The sequence below is a fragment of the Falco punctatus genome, assembly GCF_963210335.1.
Source record: "Falco punctatus genome assembly, chromosome: 2".
Lineage (NCBI taxonomy): Eukaryota > Metazoa > Chordata > Aves > Falconiformes > Falconidae > Falco > Falco punctatus.
The window spans coordinates 66,537,913-66,558,305 of NC_137581.1; the positions used below are offsets into that span (position 1 = coordinate 66,537,913).

The following is a 20,393-nucleotide window of genomic DNA, read 5'->3' on the forward strand; positions in this document are numbered from 1 at the left end:
CAAAGCTTTTTCTACATCACCTATACCTAAGGCATATTTAATCATTTGTATAACATATTTATTGCCTTCTGCAATGTATAAATTCCTCTGCCAACAATGACATCAGTTAAGTATTAGCTGCACACTTTTAATTAATTTTAGCATAACTCAACTCTTTCAGCCTGATGATATTTAAATTGCATTCCTGGCAATGCTGACTTTGACAGCTGTGCTACAAAATTCTACTGATATTTCATTGAAATCATTCAAATGTGCAGAAATATTGAGCAGGAGTCAAGAGGGTAAAAGTTTTCAGTTTGCTGGAAGCTCCTAACTAGACTGTCTATTATTTTCAGCTGTCATAGTACCACAGCGTGAGTGCTTAAATGCTTCATTCCTTCATATAAGCCACCACTTACCAGTAAAAGGAAATTGTCCAGCCATGTGTAAATGTCAAGTGAGTTGATAGATCCAAGCCAAGGTGCTTGGTGCACCTGGTGCACAGCCGTGAGCCCGATGTCTGTCACTGCAGGATGGGACATTGCAAAAGGTACGCTGATCCACTGTAACCAAAGATAAACACTTTATTCAGGTCTAAAGAAAGCATTCTGAACCTGTGACATTTTAATATTAACAGTGATCTGTTCTTCTTCTTCTTGCATGCTACAAATAAACGTCAAATTACTGAGATGACTTGCAGAAAAGTCAAGTTATATGCCCGAGGAATGTGCTAATATCTCTGAAATCCAGAGACCTTGGTAATGGATAGCTTACCTCTGTCCTGGAGAGTGAGCATGAGCAGAGAATTGATGTATATAAATCACAAAATCAGAAGGAAAGACACATTTATACCTCTTAATTTTATTTTTTATTTTCCCCTAAACTCCACATATATTCTCTGCACTCTTTCCTAGACCTCACTGTAGAGAAACATCTACATATTTACATGCAATAGCACCAGGATTTGCCAGTATACAGGCATGAGACATCATAAACACACCTGAAGGCTTGGGAATGTTTTTAATTGTACTCAAAACTATACCTCGACGAGAGAGGGGTGCTGTTGGTGAACCCCTGTTTCGTCTTGCTACAAAACACCAAGTAGCCCAGTGTTACAGCACTTTTCTGCTTTGGAGGTGATTTCAGTCTGGGCTTTTGGCTATTTTCAGTCTCTCTGTTTTTCATCTAGGCCCAAAAATCAATTGACAAACTCCTCCCAGAGACAGTTCCTAGCAGAAGGTTAATTTCCTTTAACTTTTTGTGCATTTTCTTGTCAACTTATTTTGCAATGGTCTAACTCAGTTACCTTCTGTAGGAGAGCCTCACTCAGCAGCTCCTACTGGGATGAAAACTAGGCTTTATGCTATATGGAATAGACCATCACAAGCATGGCATCCTTAAGGATCCGATGATAGCCAAAACCACACAGATCACCACAATCCAGCTAACCACATTTAAATGTATGGGGTAATAGGAGCAAGGAGGCGGGAATCAAACATCTTCCTCTACTTTGCTGTACAATTATTGCAATAATGTGTGAAGAACATTTTGCACCATTGCCTGTTATTCAAGCTGTTTAGCACATATTCTGTTCTCAGGTACATGTTAAACTTTGCCAATTTAAACACTTGGGTAAAAAGATTCCCTTCTCAGTGTCTGCTTGGGCTTTTCTGGGAGAGATCACCAAAACATTTCAATTGTCTCCAAGATATTTTGAGGGGAAAATAAGCATGTTTTCAAAATTAATGGATGTTAATACTTTTCTTCTTGAGAAATTCATGGGGAACAAGGATGTGAAATGGAATTTTTTATTGTTTGTGAATCTCAAACATGTCCAAGTGATGAGCTTCTGAAGAGCTGTGTTTGCCCATACTCAGCTGAGATTTTCAATAGGATATATTTCTAATTGTCCATCTGCAGCCTGCATGCCACAGCCCAGGATTTAATAGGTACTGTATTCCAAGTGCTTTATGAGCCTTTGTAATCCATTCCAGTTCCTGACAGTAACCTAGCTCTTTGTGGCCTCAGGGACTACCTCTACGTCAGTAAATATAACAAGTATATACTTTCTCTGGCCCTGCAGTTCGCTGACATGTCATGGTTTACATTCATACATCTAGACTCCTTTCCCTGCCCGAAAAAACAGCCCTGAACTGCTCCTGAGTGGGCCAAAACAGCGTTAACATTTAAGCACAAGTGATACTGTATTTTCACCTTGACACTATTTAACTTGCTTAAAATGTTCATAGACCTAATTTCTTCATTGAGCCTTCTCTAACAGGAGTAAAAAAATGGCATTTTGAATGGAAGGCAAATAAAACAAAGGCTCATGGAACTGAAGCAGAAACTGGGAATTTATGTTGGGACTTGAAGCTTAGGGGCAGAAGTAGCAGGTAGCTAGGAGGACCTGGGCCTCATGGGGTTGGAAACCAGTGGCAAAGAGTTTAGAATGGAGAATTAATAATACATCTGAGATGAACAGCCAGTGAATAGTGGGTACAGGGCAGGCTCCAGGAAACACTCACCAGGCAAAATAAAGACAAAGACCTTAGAATTGCAGGTGTGGGTACAGGAGAGTGAGGAGGGAAGGACAGAGACTACATGGGACTGTAAGAAGAAAAACAGGCAAGTATGTGGGGTGGCTGCGGTGGAGGTTATGGAAGCCTAAGGAAGAAGCTGTGGCTAAAATGAGGAGCCAGGGTAGGGAATGGAGGTGATTAAAGGGATTACAAGCATCCTCTTGGGTGCAGAGTAGGAGAGGACAGACATTAGAGGAATGAGCAGTAAAGCTCTGTGCCAGTGGAAATACAAACTGCTCTAGAGCCTGGAGGAGAAGCTGGGATCATGAGCCTGTGAGATCTGCTGTGACACCTACGGTGAAAGTGTCCCATCTCATCTAAAACTGTCTTAGCTAGACCATGACTATTTAGATGCTACCTGAGGCTTCTAGCCTCACTGACGACTCTCAAGTTTATGAGTATGCTTTCTTATATGTGACATTATTGCTGTTTATTTCAGATGGGAAATTATGCAAAAAGCCCAACCTGAATTAAAAGACCACAATTCAAGCTATGGATCCAACCATTTAGAAGACTGTTCTACAAACTTCATTTCTTTTCCCCTCCCTGCCTTTAATACAGCACCACTTGTTACTCCCACAGGATCAGGGTCTTTAGCAGTGCATAAGTTGTTCTCATTGGAAAAGCATTTCTGTATTTTGATTTATCTGCAATTTTGGGAATTTCTGTAATGCACACCACCTGTAGAAACTGAATGGTTCACCAATATTAACATGCATGTTAGGGAAGGAGACTATTTTCCCCACTGTGCTGGTGAAGAACAGAAGTATGAGATAAAATCTGGAATAACTTCTTATTTGAGCTAGCCAGCTGGAACTTGGATTTGCTTTTTCAGGGTATTTAGCACCATTCCCATGAAGTCAGTTACAACAGGGAATGCTTAGAATTTCTGCAAATAAGGCCACAGGCCTCACAGTAGGATACCACAGAGCGAGGACACACATAGGGTTGGTTAGTGACCACCTGTGTGAGCAGTGGCTGAAGCAATTTCCCTAGAGCTGTGCAAGAACTCCAGTGAAAGCAAAGAAACAACTCTGGGTCCCCAAGGTGCCATTCAGTTCCTTCACCTTCAGCCACTCCATTTATTTCAGCCTCAGTCCTCTGCACACCTGTGACCATCTATTACTGCCACTGGCAAACAAAGGCAGTAGCTTCTTTGATTGCACGTCTGTGATCTAAACCCTGTTGCATTGATATTTGTCAGAGTAAGGCTTAGAGAACAGCAGTAAATAAAAGAAAAGGCTACCCACTAGCATATCATTGATAGCTGATACCACCATACCCAAACAGCAAGGTCAGCTGGTGAGACTTCCTATATTATGGTCTCCAAGGACAGTGGAGGGAAATGAGGGAAAAAACAAGAAGGTGATTTAAAGCAGGAGGTTAACTAAGCTGCAGGAGTAGGTTAACAGCCACAGGAAAGAGAAACAGAAGAGTATCAGCTCTGCAGGTCCAATGCCAGCGTTTCTGAACTGCTTTACTGACTGCTTCATACATCTGATGTCCTTTTCCAATGTCTGTGCCACAGTCCTATGGACAGATAAGGAAGGAGACAGCTCCAGTCCTATCCTGAGTTAGATGTATACTCGGCAGGAAAATTGCAAGAGTGTTTGCACTGTCAGACGGGTTGGAAAAAAACCCAAAGAATTGGGCCTCTTGGTCAGCATTATTGTCAAAGCATGGGCTGTATACCGATGTAAATTCAGGCTCTTTAAAGTCAGTTCTCTGTGAATGGAGATATTCCTCCTCCACCCTCTCAGTGAAGACAGAGTTCCAAAACTGAAGCTGGGCAATAGGTCTCAGCAAGCGTCATAATGCTCAGGGCAAAATCCTCAACAAAAAAAAAAGAAAAAAAAAAGCCAAACTTACCAATCCTAGGAAGATGCAGAAGAGCTGAACTACATCAGTGTAGGCCACAGAATAAAGCCCACCCACAAGCGTGTACATAGTTGCAATCAGGGCAGAAATAATGACCGAAATATTGACATTAATGTCAATGATCACACTTATAGTGGCACCTATGGGGAGAAACAAAGCACTGTATGTTAGTGTATGCCACGGTATGTCTGATGAGAAGGCTCACCTTTGTTAAGTTGCATATACGTGCTGGTCTGACACTTAGCAACAGCATGAAGATATTCCCCCCTTCTGTGCCTTTGAAGGGAGTGGGAAAAGGGAGATTCCTGTTGGTCTAAGTTGTGCATCTGTAATTTTGCAGCTTTTCATGAAATGAAGGAGGGAAGGGTCCCAAGACCCTTTCCTTGCTCAGGCTGTCCGAGGACTACACTCTCTTGCTCTGCCTGGGGAAAGCAACCATGCACAGACAGCTTAAGCTTCCCTGAGAGAGTTGCAGCTGCATGGAAACAGGTGTATCATTGCAGTGAGGGCTGTGCTTGGGGGTGGCGGGGGGGAGGTCTGTTGCGACATATCACAGCCTTTTGTATCTCACTTATGCTCTGAGCTAGCCTCTTTTGACCAAGGAAGGTAGAGGAGGCATCAGCTATATAGACAATTGTCCACTGACCCTTCTAAAGTGCCCTTGAATTGTTGACATGGAACAAAGGTGGGTTTCTCAGTGAACTACAGAATCCATCCTCCATTGTTGATCTAAAACCCAAGAACTTTTCCAAGCACGATCAAACAGATTTCGTTTGTAGAAAACAAGCCACAATGTTGAGCTGATCAGTCAGTCTCCACAAAACAGCTCATAGAATCAAAGAGTTGTTGACACCGAAAGGCGCTTCCAGAGATTGTCTAGTCCAGGTCCCCACTCAAGCAGTGCCAGATGGAGCAGGTTGCTAAAGATCATATTCAGTTGGGTCTTGACTATCCACAAGGATGGAGACTCCACAATTTCTCTGGACAATGTGTGCCAGTGTTTAAATGCAATTTCCTGTAATTCTGTCTGTGCCTATTGCCTCTTGTCCTGTGACTGGGCAGCAGATATAAGCCTGTCTTTATTCTTCTCCCCTCACTACTAAATCAGGTGTTTATGCAGATGGATGTCCTTCTGAACCTTCTCTTCTCCAGGCTAAACAGTCCTAGTTCTTTCAGCTTCTTATGTATCAGATACCCCAGTCCCTTAATAACCTCTGTGGCTCTTCACTGGGTTCTCTCCAGTATGTCCATGTCTCTTTTATTGCAGAGCACTGGATTCAACACTTCAAATGTATCTCACCAGTGCTGAGTAGAGGGGAAGGATCCCCTCCCTCAACCTGCTGGCAATGGTCCTCCTAATGCAGCCCAGAATGCCATTGACTTTCTTTGCCACAAGGGCACGTTGCTGGATCATGTCAACTACACTGCCTTCTAAGGCTCCCAGGTCCTTTTCTGCAAATCCGCTTTCCAGCTGGCCAGCCCCCAGCCTGTACTAGGACATGAGGTTGTATCTTCATGAGGTTCCTGTTGGCCCATTTCTGCAGCTTGTTGAGATCCTTCCGAATGGCAGTACAACCATCCGATCTATCAGCAACTCCTCATGGTTTTTATTTTCTGCAAACTAGCTGAAAGTGCACTTGGTCCCATCATCCAGGTCATTAATGAAGACATTACACAATGGAGGGCTCAGTATTGAGCTCTGGGGTGCACAGCTGGTGACTGGCCACCCACTGGTGTCCACGGTGCTGGTCACAGCCCTCTGGGGCCAGAAGTTCAACCAGTTTTCAATCCTCCTCACTGTCCACTCTACCTAGTCTGTACTTCAGCCATTTGTCTATGAGGATATTACAGGAGATGGTATAAAAATCAATTTTTAAAATCCACAACATGCCCCGCTCTCCCTTCAAGAACCAACCCAGCCAGCTCACCATGGAAGATGTCAGGCTGGTCAGGAATTATTTCCTCTCCATAAATCCATTCTGACTCCTCCCAATCCCCTTCTTGACCTTCATTTGTTTGGAAGTAGTTTTCAGGAGTATTTGCTCCATCACCTTCCCAGGGATTGAGGTGAGGTTGACCAGACTTTAGTTCCTGGTATCCTCCTCCTTGCCCTTCTTGAAGATGGGAGTGACATTTGTTTTCTTTCAGGCTTCAGGAACATCCCTGATCACCAGTCTTTAGAATATTAGTGAAAGTGTCCTTGCAATGCTATCAGCCAGCTCCCACAACACTCGTGGAATGCATCCGATGAGGTTCCATGAAATTGTGTCTGTCCAGTCTGTTTAAATGTCTCCTAACTTGATCCTCCTCCAACGAGCCTTTCGTGCCCTGGACTTCCCTAGGGTTCTTGGGGTCCTGGGATTCCTGAAGGCTGGTCTTACCAGCAAAGAATGAAGCAGAGAAGGCACTGAGTACCTCAGCCTTTTCCACCTCCTTTGCCACCAGGTCCCCCATCCCATTCAACAGCTGTTTACATTTTCCCTAGGTTATGTACTTGTAGAAGCCTTTCTTGCTGCCCTTCCAGGCCAGATTCAAGTCCCAGTGGACTTTGACTTTTCTAAACCTATCTCTGCATGCTTGGATAGTGTCTCTGTATTCCTTGCAAGTCACCCGTCCCTTTTTCTGCCTCTTGAATGCTTCCTTTTTATGCCTAAGTCTAGTCAGGAGCTCCTTTTAAATCCATACAGGTCCTCTGCCAGCTTTGCTTGTTTTCCTGGTTGTCTGGATGGACAGTTCTTGAACTTGGATGAGGTGATCCCTGAGTATCAATCAGCTCTCCCGGACTCCATGTTTCTCCATGGTGTCTCCTATCGAATTCCTCCAAGCAGACCCCTGGTGAGGCCAAGCTCTACTCTCCTGAGGGTCATTGTTGCAGTCCTGATTTTTGCCTTGTTCCCTCCTCTCAGGACCCTGAACTCCACCATCTCATAAGCACTGCAGCCAAGTCTGCCTCTGACCTCCACATCCGTAACTAATTCTTCCTTGTTTGTAAGTAACAGGCTCAACCTCCCACCTCCCTTCATCATCTTCCTGATCATCTGTGTCAGGAAGCTGCCAGTGTACTCAAGAAACCTCCTGAAATGCTTGTGCCCTACTGCCCTGCCCCTCCAGCAGCTATCAGGATGGTTATACATTTCCACGAGGTGTATTAGCTATTTCAAGTGATTGAAGTGTGTCAAAACCATGTTTTTAAAAATCCTATCTTCCAATTAGGCTGATTTAAATGAAACATTTTGCAATAACTTTTAGTCCTTTCAGGTATTGTAGATGGATATTCTTGATTGCATAGATGGAAGAGTTCTGGCAGCAGAACACAACATGATGTGTGATATTATAAGAGCTGCTGGGAGCTGCCAGGTGGGGTTTTTTTGCTGTACAGTGAGCATTCAAAGTGCATTTGCTTAAGCATTGCAAGCTCAGACCTCTTCACAATGTGGAAGCCCTGTCTTTCCCTGTTACAACCCTGTCAAGCAAGGAGTTATGAAGAAGATCAAGTAATGAAGAGTACTGGGATTAAATATTCATCAGTGAGGATAGGTATGCAGATTAGCAGGTATAACTAGATTATTCATGAAATAGTTAAAATCAAAACCTTCAATGACCTTTATAGGCACTGACAGTCTTTAACTGTCAGCTGTTAATATAAACCTACAAGAAGGGTATTCACGACATTCGCTTTGAAATATCATAGATTAGCTTGTCTCAATCAAAAAGAAAGTACATTCCAAATAGTCAGAGTGTTCTTCAAGTTATTCAACTCCAATCACCTCAGCATGTAGTTTGTTCTTAGTCCTTTAAGGGTTTTGTGATGAAATTGTGGTAAACAAGCTCCCCACTGCTTTGCAGTTCATCAGAGCACAGTTGGAGAGTACCTTCAAAGTTTATTTTCTGTTTAAAATAGCTTGTGCTAGAAAGCATTACCACATGCATGTGCACTATGAGTATGATTAGCTGGTAAAAGTCAACTACTGGTGCTTCAACTCAAGGGCTTTCTCAGTTCTTGAAGGGATTGCTAAATTCAGGCATGAAATATAATTAAAAACCCTGGCAGCTGCTTTTCTTTTTCAGGTCTGGATGAGTAGTCAGGTGAATTTCTATTGAGTCATAGTTCCACCAGTTCTCAGAGTCCTTTCTTGAATCCTAAGTATCTCCTTCATATTGTCAAGTAGAAAGCCATTTAGAATTGAATAATACTTCAATTTATTGATCAGCATCTGTTTTACTTTTATTGTTTGTGCTACGAAAAGTTCTGTACATACAGGTTTCCTATATGCAAAGGATTATTTTGTTTAGATGCACTGGCAATAATGTTTCATATCTCTAAGGGAAATCTTGACTGGCTTCTGTGATCTCAGTGGTGTAGAAGAGAAGCTGGGCCAGTCTTGACATGAAAGGGACACTTACAGTCACTCGTTACCCTCATAACTGAAGGAAATTTGTTGCTAAATCTTTTCATGCTCTTTGAAAAAAGACAACTTAAAGGTACTTGAAAATGAATTTCTTTTCATTACCAAAATAATTAATGAGGTACCATTACTGGGTTTAACTACTAGCTAGCATGGGTCTGAGAACAGTCATACTCTTAATCATTTGACTCGAATATTTAGCATTTGAAAAGAGAATTTTAATGCATTTCTGATTTTCTTAATCCTTTCCACCTGTAATAAATTAATATCTATACTGCGTGTTCCTTACCTAAGGCAGAGAAGATGGCAGCAGCCCAAAACATTTCTCCCATTAAAGCTGGAATAAAAAGTAGCCCTCCCATCCTTTTTCCATAAAGCTGCTGAAAAGGGTCTAGCATTGTCACATAGCCTTTGGATCGCATGGGTTTTGCAAAGAAAAGGCCACCTACAAAGAAAAGTTGCGTAAGACACCAGCCGCAGTGGAGAAATGCATTGCCATTAAGGGGTTAAAAACATTGATTGCTAGTTAAGGACACAAAAATATCAGTATTACTGTTTGTTTGTGGTTTGGTTTTTTTTTTAAAGAAATGAGTACAGTTAAAATATCCTCTAAGAACTCTTACCTTACATCTGTCTACAGAGTTACATAAACACATCCACACCATTAATATCTATGGTCTGATAATGAAAAATAAGTTTGTCTTATTTTGTCTGGTTCAGTTTACTTAATCTGCCATTATGGATGCTGTCAGAGTTTTGACTAATTTTGGATCAGCCTAAGGGAATGGATTTTCTACCTAATCCTGTTCATTCTTAGAGAAGAACCCAACATGAATTATCACGTACCCCTACTAAAAAAATAAAAACTGTCTGGGATTCCTGGATCAGAAATATGAGTTCACACATGGTTTAGTGCACACACAGAAAATATGATTCTTTCAGGACAATTCAGATTTATTATGCAGGCTTAAATCAACCTTACTACACCTGCAGAGTAGGTCAGATGCCTTCTGGGCTCTGCAGGTGCCTGGCTCCCTAAACGTTTGTCATACACTTATTTCACTCATGTGTGTTCAGGAATTTTGATGTATCACAATTCTGCTCTGCCTGGCTGGTATATGGGCTGGATATGTACATAAATGTGCAAAGACTTCACCTTTCTAATGTACAGTCATCAAATTATTTCTGACTGGGGAAAAAAAAGGGCAGTAGAAATTTAGACAGTATCTAAGGAAAGCTGAAATAGCCCTTGCATGGAAACCTGTGTAGTCGAGATCTGCACATGACAAAATAACTAAGTAGACTTCTACCACAGTGAAACTGCTGAAATGCAATGTATAAGGTACAATTAAAAAAACCCTGGAAAACCAGTTAGTTCCCAATAAAATCGACTGTACAGTATTTGGTGACCCTTAACTAAGTTTTTCATTGCAAGATATGTAATGTATTCATCATATTGTAGGGAAGATTTTCCATATTTCTATGTATTGCCTTATATCACTAATACTTCTTAATTGCATTAAGTTCCCTGAACAGAAGGTACTGGTTTACCAATCACACTGTATTTATACTGTTTATGTTAATGCTGTCTTTAGGCAGGTTGTTTGGATGCAGAAACCCTCCAACAATTTTTTACTGTTTACTGTTTTTGGATTGGTCATGGGTCCTGTTTCTATTCTACTTGTTATGTCATCATTATAGTAGGAAAGAGTCACTGGTATTATAATCTATTAGGACATTCAAGCATCTGTCAAAGAAAATAGGAGATATTCTAACCTTTAAAACTAAATTGCTTGAAAAATTAGGAAAAGCAGCATTGAACTAACAGAGAGGTTATATCAATCTTAAATCTTTCCAGTCTGAAGCAGTAATATTTCTTCTAGCATTGTATTTATAATTGTGATTTATTTTTTTAAAGTAGGATAAACACCTCCTCTCCTCAAACCTGCACATACAGATCACACCTACAGAAATGCTTTCCTCTCTGTGCTCTGCAGAGAGATATATGTTCGCATGATCAGACTTCTTTTCTCTGCAGTGGCCATTTTAATTTCCAGGAAAAAAATGTCTGGATATCTAAAACCAGCTGAAAATGAGGGGAGAGGCTAACTCAACCCCTTCTGGGCTATAATTAATTTGTGTCAATTCTACAGAGGCTAAGAGTCAGGAAGAATGTGACTACAATCCTAACAACTGCTTAACGACATCTATGGATCATAACCCCCATGACCTCATAATGACATCAACTAATCTCCAGGCAGACATCTACCATTACTGTTTTCATTACAGGAAATAGAGCTGCTCTAAGGGATGGGAACAACCACTGGAACTGGAGCTGGCCTGCACATGCCAGAGAAGAACATCTATGATGGGGAATGATTCAGCCTGGCAAGAAAGGACAACCAGGACAGGCCATAGAAAAGCATTTCCGAGGGAAAAAAAGAGTCAGGAGGGAAACCAAGTTGTATAGGAAGAAATAAAAGGGGCAAGAAGACCTGGATAAACAACCGAAGGAAACAAACGGACAGACTAGGTGGGAGGACCATGAGAAAAGACTCAAAATAGACCGAGAGGTCAAGTATTATTAGAAAGGCTAATACACCAATCATATTAATGAAACATGAAAAACACAGGATCTTTTTTGTAGCAACATTCATTTTAAACTGTTGCATTAGCTATTGCCTTAGGGACATGATCTGTTCACAAACTGACAGGATGTAGTTGATAACCTTGTGGCATATTTATCATGGTTCACAAGGCAATACTTTCATTGCAAGCTGTTCCATGTGGTTGAGACACAGTGAGAAAGTTTTTATTGCTATTATTTCTGAGACTACATTTCAGGAATTAGAGGCCACAGCACTAAAAATTATAATGCTGTCTGTATTTTAAAAACTGACCCTGCATATAGCAGGATTGTGCGTTTGCATTTTGACATATGATTTGGAGTTCTGCATTGCATTTAAGAGGAGGCTTGGTCAAATTTTGAGGAAATAGTCTGGTTCTACTGCAGACTTCCTACACAAAATTAGACAAGTTAGACTCTTGGTGAAGATTTGTAAGGTATAAGCACTTCCCTAACCTGAAAGGGTATTTGCTGCTCTTGAATTCCAAGATTTATAGGTGCCCTGATACTATCATGTTCCAGATCATACAGGCACTGAAGGAAAACCTCAATATGTAAAACTTAGTATATATAACTACAACAAAAAAATTCCACAACCTAAGGAGTCTAACTTATTGTGACCTCCAAAGATCAGTATGGTTGTAATGATCAAATAGATCTTGCCAAGGTATTCAGGAAACATAAGATATCAAACTATTTATAGTGATTTTCTGATTTTCTTTTTAATAGGCAAAACTATGAGCAGAATGGATCTAGTTTATCTTAGTGTTCTTTTATCAGGCCCTAGTTGTTTCATTTCAAATGATGGACTTGTCATCAGAACTGTTTAAAATGAGACTATTAGCTTTAGTTCTTTGCTTACCTAAAACCAGACTAAGGGAATATCCAATAGGTGCCTGAGCCCAAGCTAGACCATAGCCTGGGACATACACAGCTTCTGCTGTCCCATTGATGTAACCTCCTCCAACCCATGTGGCTGAAAAAGAAGAAGTGGAAAAGCCTTTAATGCACGCAAAGAAATGAATTTGTCATCATGTATGATATTGCTATTTTTTATTACATGTACTATACAAGTGCCAGACATGGCATCCTTCTATAAAAGGTCATTCTAATTCTAAAAATGTACAACCTAGACATACAAAAAAAGAAGTCAGTTGAACTGAGACAATCATCAAGGTGTTTAAGCCTCTGTATAGTCAGTGAAGATGTGAAGGCTGAGTCCCCCACTACTTGTTTACAACAAACGATGCACATCAGTTCATTAACCATTACTATTTGCTTTGTGTTAGTCAAAGTGAAGGAGAGATGTAAGGGGGGATCTGAAGAAAAACAATAAACATATGGTGATAAAGTCATCCCAGCTGAGAAAACTCAAAGCATTCCAATCAGACAAGAGTTTAATGAATGCATTGTTTACTAGGGCCCTCGTGAAAAAAATTGGCCTTAAAACCTCGCTAAATTTTAAATTGTCTACATGAAGCACATTTGGTAAACTGACTTCCATAAATGATACATTTCCATATAGGGCTGTGGTGGTTTTATGTGGATATTTAAGTTCTAAACTGACTTATTTATTTTTGTGCTTCCTGAAGACATATTTCAGAAGAGAATTGTACTATCAATAATATTTCTGATTTTATCACTCTAAAAAGCAGTATTTTTATTATACCATCCTCAGATCTTTAATGAATTGATTCTCTGTCTTGAAAGGAAGTTTCTACATTTGAGAATTTGGGATCTACAGTATATATGAAAGAAAATCCCCAACACAGAAATGCGTCGTGATTACATCTGCAAAAATAATTTGTAAGAAATTACATAATAAAGTTTATCTCTTCCTGTTTGCAGATTCCATGCAAAAAGTTCTTGATTTTCTCGAATGTGTAATGAGTAAGCTTTATGAATCTGTGTCTGTAGTTTGGATGAGGGCAGGCAGATTATTCAAGTACTAGATTTTTGTAATGCTATTTTGATTTGCCTCAGAAGCCTTTGCCTTCTCATATAAGAGTAGCTCAGACCTTCTGTGTAAAAATTCACAGTTCTAAGAAATTTATTTTTCTTAAGAATTCTTCAGGATTTTCCCAGCATCCACCATCATACAAGCAAACTTGATGTTGTATTTAAGACAAACAATTGGAGATAAACACAAATGAAAAAAAAATAGTTTTTAATTGCTTAATTAATTACAAATTAAATTTTAATTAAAATTAGTAAATGAAATTTTGTGAAAATCTAAATGCCCACTCTTTTCTGCTCAGTTGTGATATCTCTCAAATACTACCAGAGGGTGCTTTTTTTAACATGATGCTAAATTACACCATGGCTTTAGAAACAAAGATCTCCAGCAACCAGAGCAGTACAATCGCCCCCATTTCAGCATTTTTAAGTACAGGAATGTACCATTCTGTTGTGGGAAATAGTATAATGGGCTTGTATGAAGGATATGCATGCAGAGAGAGTCTGTAACAAAAGAAGTGATCAAAGCAGCCCTGTTATTGGTAGACTTTTGGTATCGGGATCTATTGTGCACTACAGAGACAAGACTAAAGGTAAGTGATGCCCATGTGGGACCACATAGAGAAGATGTATGAACATTGATCCTTGATGGGAAGAGCAAGGATACAGAATCTATGTAAAAAATTGTCAGGCATTTGGGATTTTTGCCTCTTGACAATGTGAATTAAGGTAGGCAGAAATGTGATACTTTGTGTACCAGAGTCCTAGAATCACAGAATGGTTTGTGTTGGAAGGGACATTAAAGATCATCTAGTTCCAACCCCCCTGCCAGGGGCAGGGACACCTTCCACTACGCCAGGTTGCTCAAAGTCACATCCAGCCTGGCCTTGAATGCTTTCAGAGATGGGGCATCCACAGCTTCTCTGGGGAACCTGTTCTAGTGTCCCACCACCCTCACAGTAATGAATTTCTTCCTTATATCTAATTTAAATCTACTATCCTTCAGTTTAAAACTGTCCTATAACCACACAGCCTGATAAATAGTCCCTCCCCATCTTTCCTGTAGGCTTCCTTCAAGTACTGGAAGGCTGTTATAAGGTTTCCCCAGAGCTTTCTCTTCTCCAGTCTGAACAACCCCAACTCTCTCAGGCTCTCTCCATAGGAAAGTTGTTCCATCCCTCTGACCATCTTTGTGCCCCTCCTCTGGACTCACTCCAACAGGCTTGTGTCCTTCTTATGTAGGGAACCCTAGAGCTGAATGCAGTACTCCAGGTGGTATCTCGTGAGAGACAAACACAAGGGGAAAATCACCTCCCTCAGCCTGCTGGTTATGCTTTTTTTGATGCAGCCCAGGATGCACTTGGCTTTCATTTGCACATTGGCACATTACAAACTGGCTGCAAACACACATTGCCAGCTCATATTCAGTTTTTCCTCCACCAGTACCCTCAAGTCCTTTTCCACAGGGGTGCTCTCAATCCACTCATCGATCAGCCTGTATCCATGTTTGGGATTGCCCTGACCCAGGTGCAGGACCTTGTACTTGGCCTTGTTGAACTATATGAGGTTCACATGGGTCCACCTCTGTACTCTGTCAAGGTTCCTCTGGATGGCATCCCTTCGCTCTAGAGTATCAGCCTCACCACTAATCTTGGTGTCATTGGCAAACTTGCTGAGGGTGCACTCAATCCCACTGTCTGTGTCCCCAAAAAAGATGTTAAATAATACTGTCCCCAGTATGGACCCCTGAGGGACATCACTTGTCACTGTTCTCCACCTGGAAATTGAGCCGTTGACTGCCGAGTCCACGACTAGCTGGGATACGTGTTGCCTATTGTGTCTCAAGCAGCACAGACTTAATGGAATAGGTTGTAAGCACCTGTATACAGCAACAAAAATAAATATTTAGAAAGGGAATTGTATTTGTCTCCTTCTCTGGAAAAAACATAAGCGTGAATTTTGCATGAATGATATGCCCTTCCAGATGGGCAATAATATCCCATACAGATGTCCAGCATTGCTGAAAGGAGGCTTCAAGGTTTGGCATCTATTTGCCTGGGGTTGCTACTGAGGTGGCAGGCGTTCTCCAAGGGGTACCTGGACGCTATGCCTAGCTCCCTTATTTTCTTCTGGAGGGCATCATGTCATTTCCCTTCTGTTTGATGTTGCAGGGGCCATTGCCCCCGTGGCTGGGGACAGGAACAATGTCTTGTGGACAGCTATTGCTGGGTAAGGTGGCATGGAGGATTTAACGTTTATTTTCAATTTTATTTCTTGATTTCTGGATTAGGGTTTGAAAGGTAGCTGCTGATCAATTTTTCTATACACATGGCTGTTCCGGAACGCTGGCCAAAGACCCCAGAGCTCTAAGAAGGTGCTATATGGGTGTTTCTGAGGGGGTGAATGGGTAGTCAGTGCATACATTGACATCAGTAAATGCATTATAAGAGAAATAACGGGATATGATAGGATGGGATTTCAACCTTAGATATTAATTTTCTGATCCTCAGTTTGCTAAGCCACAATTTAAAGTTAGCTTAATACCTTTTTTGGTTAAAATCTTCCTATTTTTTTTCTAAATCAGACAAAAGGAACTTAAAATTTAATAATCTATGGAAACACTCATGGTAATCTATTTTAATCTTCTCTTTGCCTGCCATCTGAAGGGCCGAAAAATGAAGCAAATAGCAACATCCATCTAAAACATGCACCCTAAAAAATGATCAGACAAACACTGAGGATATGGAGTGCAATTCTGCCTCTAGTTCATATAAATAACATAGAAATCAGTCTCAGAGTTCTTTAAATATATATATTTATATGAAAATCAGACTTTTTCACACTTCTTTGTCAGATTGTCTGACCTCTCAAATGATTGAATCAACCCATCAAGTTCTGTAAAATGCAAATCCTGACCTAAGGATTTCAAAAAAAGAGAATTTTGTAGTATTTCTTTTTTTTTTTTTCCTGTGGAAGGATACATAGTTCCATCCAACTAAAATAAAAAAACTGAATCATTAGAATATTACCTTTTTGGTCATGTTTGCAAGCATTTGATTATGTCATCTCAAATATTTCCTTTGAGGTTTATACTCAATCACCAAAATCAGAATAGACTCAAGTTTGTCGCAAATGCCCCTTCTTAGGAATTTCACCCACAAATTAAGGAATGCTAGCACTTAATGTAACATTTTAACTACAATTATGTAAAAATAATAGAGATTAAAGGGTTGTCTACTCTGGTACTAAATTAGCTCATTTTAATATGAGCTACTGTGAACCATCCCAAATTCAAGCTTCTCATTCTTTGTTTTTGAAAAATTATGAATACACGCAGTCTTCAACAGGCTTTGTGTTCAGGTGTTTCAGTAACTAGTTGATACAGCTGCTTCTTCAGGGTCATAGCATATATCCAAATATGTCCATAGCCATTATTCATAAGTAGTGCATTTGTTTTAAGGTTTTTCAATACTGTTTGGAAAATCAACTATAATTACTCAGGAATCTTGAGGCTGGCCTTATTAAGTCACAACGCTTGTGCTCTGAATTTTATTTTAAATTTATAAATTGAGTTCTGTCATCCTCCCCACCAAGTAGCCCTAGAAACTTTTACTATTTTCTAGCTAATATCTGTAGAACACGGTAGGGTTTTCTTCAGGCAAGAAAGACAGAATTAGGCCTTATCTCATAACCCAAAGGACTTCATGTCCATATGAACAATATCCTCTCTGGAGATGTTTAAAAATTTCTTGTTTTCCTTTTACAGGGTAGGCTTTGCTTTTTAATTCATATTTAGATAACAAAAACTGTGAAATATAAAGATGAAGTTGGAATAGCTAAATATCTCTGGAGGCATGGTTATGAGGTGCAAAATCTGCATCTATCATTTTTAAAGAAACAAATATGCACTTGAATAATGTGACCACTTAGTAAAAAATGCAAAATTTGATCAGCATACTTTCATAATTGTTTTGTTATGGCTTTACAAACTGATTGTCCCAAACACCATCACCAAAACAAAATTCAGTTTAATCCTTGATTCATTAGTCTTGTGCCTGCATTTAACTTTGTATGCCAGGTGTTGTTCCCTGAAACTGAAAGTGTAATTTCCTTGACATCTCAAGCTTTAATTACCAAAGTTAAGGAAGGTATAGGTGGGAAACTGTGCAAACCCTGAGAGTATAAAATCCATGAATGTTTTAGCTGCCCAAAGGCTTTAGGATCAGTCTTGATATTCAACCACAGAGATGATATACTACGCCATCTCTAGAGCCTGCATGAAACGGGATGAGCATATGTGGGTGTGAATTGTGGTGGCTATAGAAATTGCCTTCAATATAGGAAGCCCCAGTTCAAGTCTCATCTCTGCTTCGGCTGTTATGGAAAATATTCCTGTAAAATAGGATTAAGGAGGCCAGAATTTGTGTCTTCTTCCACAGGCAAAGCTGTTACTCATAACCACTTGTGCAGAGAATGTCTTGTTTTGTCTCCACTCCCCTTCTCTAATGATTACAGTTTTGTGGCAAGCAATATCTCTGCAAAATATTCTGGTTTCAGTGCCCTTGAAAACATTTCATTCAGCAGAAAGCAGTCAAACCAGCTTGTGCTATGAGCAGAACCTTGTCATGACTGATGCTTCAGTAGCCAATGGATATGTGATACAGTAAATTACAGCAAAGTGCGAAAAGCAGAACATCTGCCTGTATTCAAACTTTATTGACTTTTACAAATATTTTTTACTCAATATGCAAATATTCATTTTTTTGAATGAGCAGGATGACCCTGCATCAGAAGGGAATATCTCTTGACTAAAGAACACAAAAATTTTGGCCTGAGATAATTGCGAAACCCGAACAGGGAAAAAAAGCAAAACACAAATATGACTTGATAAATTCAATTTGGCAATTGAAAGCGCTTTGCCTGAACAGGATTTAGAACAAATCAAATAAATAAAACAGAAAGAAGCAAGCTTAAAAATTAAACAGCTTAAATAATAATGGTGGGCCAATTCACTCTTATTATAATGCATTTTTGTTCCGATACTATATGTTAGCTGTAGGACCTGAGATTTTGGACCATATCGTGAATATCTTGTTTACCCAGGTAAGACACCTGGTTCTACTGGCTCCGGGAGTCGGATAGCACTGCTTACAAAATCAGCTCTTCCTTCACCCAGGCTTTTCTCACCGATACTACTATTGACAGTAATGTACTGCTTTGTCAAATTGCTGCAGAAGAAGCTAAAAGAATCCACAAAGTAAGTTTGCAGAAATCAGTGGAATGACAAGCTTGGATTTATGCCAATTTTCTTTTAGAAACTTATTCTTAATTGATGATGCCCCCCCTCCCCCCCACATCTTTTTGCACATAAACTTTTTCTCAGATGAAACAAAAATGGCTTGCTAATTTGGATGGCTTTAACAACAATAACAATTATTTTTAAACTGGATTTCTTATTAATCTGTATACATTCCATACTTCTGTCCCAAAAATATCTGAACTACAGACAAATATGAAAGCAATGAGTAAGAATTATAATATATTCTTCCTGTATGATTTTAAAATATTTCATGTTTTTATATAGATGCTACATTTGGCTATTCACTAAACAATGTTAGCAGCAATTGGAAAAATAGTATATATATATTCTCCATTTTGCATTATTCAACATGCACATTGCACTTCTTCATTCAGATGGAAAACTGACAAGTTATATGCTGGTAGGGAAAAAAAAAAAAAAAAAAAGGTGCTTTTACATACCAGTCATTGTAAATCCACCAACTAGCAAGCCGATGTCTCTTCCACCGACTATAATAGCTTCGCTGCGATCTCCTTCGCTGCCGGTGTTCTTGGTTTTCCAAGCAGCCCATATCCCAACTGCCAGGATAGCCAGGTAGAATACAATTATGGCCACCAGCCCCTCCGCATGGAAAGCCATGTTGAAGTCCCGACTGTTTCTTTGATTGTTATTTCATTAAGACCTCTGGAGAGAATGCAATAACAGATCTGCTTTTAACAAACCTTGGAAAGATGCTTTTTAGAATTGGTCTACAAAGAAAACTGAGATGGTTCTTAAAAAAGACTATTCTGCTAAATGTATGAAATAAGTATTTCAGATGTAATTGAAATTAAGTTTACATGCCAATTAAAATGCCTGTGGAGCAACAACCAACATTTGTAACTGGCGCTTACAAAAGGAAATCAATGCTCTGACTGAAAGCTACACCATTTGTAGAAATCAGTTGCTGAGCACTGAATTCTTTTCGTGTCAGCAAGTCCTCAGTGTATGGGAACTCCTCCGTCACGAAATAGTTTGGTACCTGGAAGAGGACAGGTCTCGGCCATGTGGGCTGTTACAAGTCTCTGCTCAGTTAGGACGCGAACCACGTAAGTGTTTTAAGTTACATTAAGAACTATGGATAAGTACCAGCTACACCAGCAAAACGTGTCTTTTGAGTCTGTGTCTCAACGCCGACTCTTCCCCCCCCTTCTATCACCTCCTGTACTTAAAAATCCGCGCTTTCTTTTTTTGCGACATTTAATTGCCCCGCATTAGAAGTGCCAATCCATCCTGGCTCGCAATTCGAGAAGGAAACGGCGAGCTTAAAAGCTGTCGAGCGGCAGGAATTTTGAGGTACACGAGCTACAGCGGGGCAAAACTCCCTGGCAGCGCACGCAGCGGCTGCCCCGTACCCAGCCTCTCCCGGAGCCCCCTCCCCGCCCTCGCCCCGCCGCTCCGCCGCCGCCGCCGCCCCGCAAGCCCCGGCCGCGCTCCCGACGGCTCGGCGGGAGCCCTGCGCGGAGCCCTGCGCGGGGCCCGCCCTACCTCCCGCGGCGCTCCGCACCCGCGCTCCGCCACCGCCGCGCCGCCCTGCGCGGCCGCGCACCCCCGCGCCGCGCCGCCGGAGGGGCCCCCGCCCGCCCCCGCCCCGCGCCGTCGGGGAGCTGCGCCCTCCGCCCGCCGCCCAC

The 20,393-nt window shown here is 40.7% G+C and overlaps 1 protein-coding gene across 4 annotated transcripts in view; it reads right to left on the reverse strand.

Moving 5' to 3' along the window:
- The window catches only part of SLC5A7 (solute carrier family 5 member 7), an 87,150-nt gene that overhangs the window by 24,141 nt on the left and 42,616 nt on the right, over positions 1-20,393 (reverse strand). Inside the window, exons 1-6 of one of the 4 annotated variants that reach the window (XM_080377439.1) lie at positions 20,251-20,268; positions 19,185-19,407; positions 12,331-12,444; positions 9,132-9,287; positions 4,428-4,576; positions 399-542 (exon numbers count right to left, since the gene is read on the reverse strand). In XM_080377439.1, coding sequence (XP_080233565.1) covers positions 399-542; positions 4,428-4,576; positions 9,132-9,287; positions 12,331-12,444; positions 19,185-19,362 — 741 coding nt within the window. In that variant the 5' untranslated portion in view covers positions 19,363-19,407; positions 20,251-20,268. The other 3 variants (XM_080377438.1, XM_080377437.1, XM_080377436.1) reach the window with 3 other exon arrangements.